This window comes from Ursus americanus, chromosome 9 (assembly GCF_024610735.1).
Source record: "Ursus americanus isolate L20-20 chromosome 9, mUrsAme1.1.p, whole genome shotgun sequence".
Taxonomy (NCBI): domain Eukaryota; kingdom Metazoa; phylum Chordata; class Mammalia; order Carnivora; family Ursidae; genus Ursus; species Ursus americanus.
The window spans coordinates 41,358,458-41,365,305 of NC_142135.1; the positions used below are offsets into that span (position 1 = coordinate 41,358,458).

Here is a 6,848-nt window from a genome sequence, read left to right on the forward strand (position 1 = left end):
GTTTTCATGTCTTCACTTAGCAACAACAGCTTTATATTAGACCCTAAACGACTTTGGAGTATAGCTGGTCTCTGGCAAGCCTAGTCTGGACTCACTGTTTTCTAACGGAGCTGCGTCTTGCCGCTAGAGTAGTATAGGAGTGGAGATGTGGCAGACCAGTAAACGTGCCCCAAAAGCCAAAAGGGATTCAGTAGCTGGGCTCTCTCCTGGCCAAGTTTCAGTTCCCAGATAGTTTATTTCACCGACATTCATGGCCTCTGGCCCGGAGGATCTTCCGGGTGGGAAGATAAAAGTCGGGGTTTACATGTCTGAGCTTCAGTTTCTATCTCAGCCTGCAGACTGCCCTCCATTTAGAATTAAATTAACTTAGAAAGAGAGTGCAAGTACCGTGTTTGAAAATCTGTTCAGTTTGCCTGGTGATCTAATTTTCAGCCCAGATATGATTTGGCTTCCCTGTTGGATCGTGTCTGCTTTTCATTTGCTGGGTGTTGTTCACCAGGTCCCAGGACGTTGCAGGAGGCTGCCAGCAGACCTTGGAAGGCCAGCCCCTGTGCATATTTTTCAACTTCAGAGTCATAAGACTGGCCTCCAGCTCTGCGGCAATTACCCTGGCTTCAAGAAGCATCTTGTATTATTTTTTAAACATTTTTCTTTTGATACATACCCAAGCACCACACATTTTCCCCCTTAATTTTTAAACCCACGTACACTTCAAGGGAAATTGAATCCATATGTTTCTGATTCATTTACACACAACTCATCAAAATATTGTTTTAAAAGAGCTAAACTCAAATCCCACAGGGGCTGAGCGGGTTTCAGAGTTGGCTGAAGGCTCTCCCTTCCCTGGTCGTGGCTGGATGTGAGCAAACCCGGCCCCAGTGAAATAGGAGCCCCCACACTTCCCAGAATCGGCACCGAATAGCACCTTTCTTTGAGGTTCAGATAGAACTTCTTCGACTGCCGTCAGCTTTCATTTGCACAGTTGCTATGGCCCCTGTTGCCTCAGCCCAGATAGTGGGAGCAAACCAACAGGAAAAGTCACTCTTTACATCGTTCTTCCAAATTGGAATGATCAGAAATCTTCTAAGGAGGCTCCTGATGTATATTTTCCTGCCTGATTGCAGACCCATAAAATCATGGAGCTGGCAGGGACCCTGCAAAAATCATTCTCCTACCTTCACCTAGGCCTCACGCAACTCCTAAACAAACAGTAAAGCTATCCTAATTACGGTCACCAGCACTGTGAGACCGTAGAGGCTGGTTCTTAATTCCTTTTAGGTAATTCTGACCGAGGCTCCACAGCTCTCAATGTCAGTAACTCTGTTAAATTTAGATATATATACACAAGGTTTATGTGCTTGCCCTCAACTAAATTCTTGAGGTTCCACTAGTTCTCAGATAATGAACTGTGAAATTGTCCCGTTGTGCCATTGGTTCCCAGTAACCATTGGAGCGAGCATGGAGACTGGCAGGACAGCCAGCAGTGAGAAGCTTTGTCTGTGGTTAAGAACTGTTCTCTTATGCCTGAATTAATCAGGAAGCTCAGTGGGAATGGTTGAAAGAGCTGTCAACATCTGGACATCTCTGCCATGGAAATTCCCAAGGCGATCACAGCATTAAAAAAACAGCGTTTGGGGGGCCATTCTTCCATTGCCCATACAGAAAACAGGGATGCCGACGTTGCAGGCACCACCGAAAGGGTAGCGAGATGGCCAGATGCACAGAGTCGAGCTGAAATTCCTGAGCCTCCAACAGGGGTCAGGACTCTGAACGCAGTACCTTTGCTCATCGGCAGGGGAGGCTTCCAAAACACAGGGCATCTCTCACTGCTACCCTGAAAGAACGGGTGAACTTTTCAATAGATTTTTATGATTAATATCAATTAATGTAACCGCTCTGAAATGGTGGGGCCTCATTAGTATCAAAAAGTTCTGTTAGTTGGCACTAAAATGGCATCAGGCATTCAGCTAAATTCTTGCTTTCCTCAGGGGCCGCCAGCTTGCTCAGTTTGCCTGGGGCTTTTGACTCGACAGCCTCTTCCCACATTAAACAAGTGAATCCTGGGCACTCTGGTGGGTTCACAAATCCTGACAGATGTTTCTTTACAAAAACATGCAGGCCCTACATCCCTTGAAAACCTGAAATGGATGATGTTCTTTCTCGTTCTTCAAACTTTCTCCACATTGTTCATTTACTCCTTTTACTCAAATCCATACGAAGGGCTCCGCTGAGCCTGAATCCAGAATAACATTTTGTATTATAACAGAGATGTGTTGGGGGATTTAAAGATGTGTTTATTCGTATTTTTATTTTTCTCGCAGCTACTCGAGTGTTCGAACGGTTTAGGGGCCGTGGACTATTCCTCTGGGTGAATTCTTTTCTGGCATCCTATTGTGATCTAAATTTATTATGATCGGGTTGGTTGGTGTAGCAAAAAAAATTAAAAAGGACAACGGGGCGTATCGCCAGGGCGCACGTTGTATAGGCTCTAGAAGACGGCTTTCGAAATCAGCCGCGTCACTTAGCAACCGTATTGGAAATGAAACACATCTGTTTCTAAGTATCCAGAACCTGGGCGGAGCGCACGATTTTCACAAGACCTTGCTGTTATCAGGGGGTACTTAGGCCTGAGATTTGTGTCCCGCACTGTCTTTTGAAGGGTACTACTACTAAAAATAGCAGCAGCTCCCGCCTTTGGTGCCCAGACACGTGTCAGGCCTATGCCTCGCACATCATTGACATGACCTGATTGGATCAAGACAAGCGGGTGAAGTGGGCATCCGAGAACACCTGTTAGGCAGATGGGCACCCCTGAGGTTCCCAGGGGTTGGCTCGTTTGTCCCAGACAACAGAGCTTGTAAATGGACGAAGACGGACTCAGATCCAAGCCAATCTGATTCCGAAGCCGATAGGGAAATGAAAAATAAACACATGAAATGAGACAAAATCGAGTAACACGGTCTCAGAAGTAGTAGGCAATACTATTAACTATACTTTATTTAAAAACATTTCATAAGAAGAAGGACTTGTGCAAAGTTAGGTATTCTGCCTTCTAGGCGAGTGTTGTGCAGAACAAGGGTGTAGCCCCGAAACCAAGTGCTCGGTGATCTTCTCCCTGCTGTCCAGGCGGCGTACCCCCTCTTTCTCCTCGGCAGAGTGAGCTCCCCTTCCCTTCTACGGTACTCTTGCGGGGCGGCATCTTTCTTCCTTGCTCTTTCTCCCCTGCCAGACAGTAATGCCCTCTGGGGAAGGGTCCTCTGGTGTTCCCCCTGCCCGGCACCGTGCTTGGCCTGGAGTGTACGCCATTCAGTGGCGGTTTAGTGAATGGGGACATTGAAGAAGTTGAGAAGGCCGTGGGGGAGAAGGAACAGGACTGTAATGTGAGCCATCTTCCATGCCAGAGCAAAGCCGTCTTAGGTAAGATCCGACTCAGGCTGCCAGTTAGCAGCCCAGCCCACCTTCCAGCTAAACAGCCTCTCTTAGAGCTGCATTTGCTGCCGTTGGTCTTTTTTATTATCAGACAGAATTTTCCAGCATCTTCCTACGTAGGTGCTTTAATACTGTCCCCCCTAATATAAACTAGGTGTGTCTTTTATGGAGAAACTTCTGGCTAACCTTTGGGCTGTGCAGATGATTAAGAAAATCATCAATGCTTATTAAGAACTTATTTATTTAGACAGAAGAGATCAAAACCCTGCTACGCCATGCTTTGTTCAAAATGAAAGCTGTTGGCGGGTCCCAGCACGGTCTTCTGGTACAATCCAACTGACACCCCTCTCCTTTCAGAACATAGAACATGACAGAGGCGGACAAGCAAACATAATTAAACACTGGCCCAGATAGGGTTTTTCTTAATTAGTTGTGAGTTTCTATAATGAAAATACCTGGAGATTTATCTGACTTCAAAGTCCCATTAAAGCTGTGCTGCTTTTGTTGCTTTGAAAATTTGGGAGTTGAGGACTCCTCGCCCCGTGCTTCTTAATGATGATAATTATATGATATGCTTAAAAGTGCTTTTGATCTTGGCCTCTCAAAGCACTCAAGTGAGGCATCAATTCCCTCAACCCCACTCTGAGGCAGGCCTTCCTTGTTTACGGACAATGCGTGCTGACACGGATGTCACAGCCGTCGCTGCTTCGGAGAGAGCCTGCTGGCAGCCTCGGTGACAAGGCACCGTTACACATCGCCATCTCCGGCCGAAATATTAATCCGCGGGCATGGTGGCCACACCGCACACACATACGCTGTTTTATGTAGCTTTTGATCTCATTTAAACAGTAACAAGAAATTCATAGAGGAACCAAATTACACGGCACCCACCGCTCCTATGACCTGGGTAATAGAATTTCTCACTCCTTCTTTTCCTTTTCTCCTTTCTAAGAGTTTCTCAGAAGGCAGGGCACCAACCAGGTGACAGGTGTGTGGAGAAAATCTCATCTCGGGCCGCAAGGAGTGATTCCCTACCTTTCCCGCAGTTCCTCAATCTCGCCAGTGAAACAATTGGTAGAGAAGAGCCTTACGCATCTGTAACTGAGTTTGCTGACTTTGTACCTCGCTAGCATGTTAGCTTCTAGCGTCATCATCCATGGAGCAGGCGGGACACAGACATAATACCTAGTATGGAAAAATGAATGAAAAGTTAGGGAATAAAAGCTGGGTTTTGGCACAAACCTTTCCGAGGGAGTAAACTCTACTATGAGCAGGTTGAAGTTGAGTGAGAGTCTCTTGTATGTGCTATAATTTGTACATTTCTTTACCTGAAGTGATTAAATACATCTTCGATTTGAGTAGATGGCCCATAAGTCTAATTTGGGGGGCCTCTCAAGATCCATTCAGAAGAGAACTTGGTAGAGTGCAATAACACATGAAAGACCGTCCTGCTTGCTCGTCAGCGGATCCTGGAGTACCTGCCTTCGCTCTATTGCTACCTCAAAAAGGAAGACGACCAGGGAGCCAGGGACATCAGGGATGAGTGTAAACACATGTAACAGGACCTTCTGGTGCGTTGGAAGAGAGGCTTAATGTCAGCCAAGCACCCTCATTTTGCATATCCGGATCCACGGACAGGCTACAGAATCCAAGAAAATAAAGAAAAAAAATAAATAAAACACAACAGCACGAGCCTAGATCTTATTTAAAAATTGTTAAAATTAGACCAAGAGTAGCAATGTTATTACAATTACCTTGAACATCCATATAAAATGGACATTTTTTTTAATCTCAAAGACCCTGGTGTATTATTTTCTGTGTGGTGAGCGGGTTTGTAAAGTTAAGAAAAAGGAACAACAGCTGATGTTTATTTTCCTATGCACCAGGGTTGTTCTAAGCTCCTCAGGTGTAATCTTCACATCAGCCCTACAATGTCGGTGTGGTTTTCCTCATTTAGAGATGCAGAAACTGGGATTCAGGAAGGTTAACTAACTTGCTAGAGGACAGTGTTAATAAAAGGGCCAGGATTATTACTCAAAGCTGTCTGACTCCAAAGCTCACATTCTTATCCCGTAGATTATTCTGCCTGGAGGATGCAATTTGAGCTGGAAGACAGGGGACCTGGAACCAATAATGCTAGCACGAGAAAAATCCATCTCATCATCTCATATATTGTTCCTTCTGTGAAGACGTAAGCACGCGCACGCACCCCCACCACACACACAGACAAATACACGCACACACAGAAGAGAGAGAAAGACATAGGTCATATCATTGTATTTTCTAAGTCTGGGAAGACTTTATAGAGTAGCTTAAGGTTTTAAAGTTATCACAGTGGGTGTTAAATGAGTACTCAAACTATAAGCAATAATCAAGCATTAGACACAATAATACAGACTTTTTTTTTTTTTTTTTTTTTTTTTTTTTTTTTTTTGGCCATTCTGATCTTTAAGAAAGCAAAACCCTGTGTTGGGAGAGATTATTTCAGTTTCCGAACTGAGGTAAATGCAAGTCCTTGCAATGTCACACTGCAGCACTGTGTACCAGGCCCCTTCCAGGCGAAGTGTTTGCTTTGTCTCCTGTTTACTCTTGGTTAGGGCCCAGACTCTATGAGAAGCGTAAGTCACCTTCGAGATTCTCATTCGGGAGAGATGGAAATGATCCTCTCAGAGTAGATAACCCTAAAGCTTATGACGGTGTTGTCCTGAAGGATATTGGCCAGGTTTGTCTTTAACTGAGCAAACCCACTTTAACACGCCTTAGCTGAGTGATGAGATGAAACTCTGGTCCTCAAATTTGCCTTCAAGCCAGGCTTACCACCCTGTGTTTTCCTCATTAGTAAGTTAAGTGAACTTTTGACATATGCTAACTTTTTATTTGTATAAGAGTCATACAGTTTTACTTGTTCAAAAATTAAACTCTGACATCTGAAAAGCTAAGTAGGTGAGCAAGATACATCTGAAATGGGATTTTTTTTTCCTTTTTTGAGATTTTATGTATTTGACATGAGAGAGAGAGAAAGAGAGAAAGAGAGCACAAGCAGGTGGAGTGGCAGGCAGAGGGAGAAGCAGACTCCTGCTGAGCAGGGAGCCCGATGTGGAATGTGGGACTCGATCCCAGGACCCTGGGATCATGACCTGAGCCGAAGGCAGACGCTTCACCGACTGAGCCACCCAGGCGCCCCTGAAATGGGATTTTAACGACAGGTCCAGTACAGAGGACCCCAGATAAATAAGACAGGAGATCAGGTACATCAGAAACGCCTGAAGCCTGTACGGTTGAGACCTCCACACTGAGCAAGCTTCCCTCTCTGCTTGGGCAGGGCCTAGCCTCTTTGCTGGAGAAAGTGGGCAGGGGCCAATATGCCCAGTGTGCCCCAATCGAAGAAGACGCAGACTTGGTATCTAATCTTTTCCCAG

General features: G+C 45.3%; 1 protein-coding gene across 8 annotated transcripts in view; it reads left to right on the forward strand.

The window, feature by feature from the left end:
* Nucleotides 1-6,848, forward strand: part of LOC123797886 (uncharacterized) — a 297,452-nt gene that overhangs the window by 236,957 nt on the left and 53,647 nt on the right. For 5 of the 8 annotated variants that reach the window (XM_087864735.1, XM_087864736.1, XM_087864734.1 and 2 more), the window contains one exon: nt 5,506-5,620. The exons of the other annotated variants lie outside the window; for them this stretch is intronic. In XM_087864735.1, coding sequence (XP_087720861.1) covers nt 5,506-5,620 — 115 coding nt within the window. The remainder of the gene's footprint in view (nt 1-5,505; nt 5,621-6,848) is intronic. 8 annotated transcript variants of the gene reach the window in all.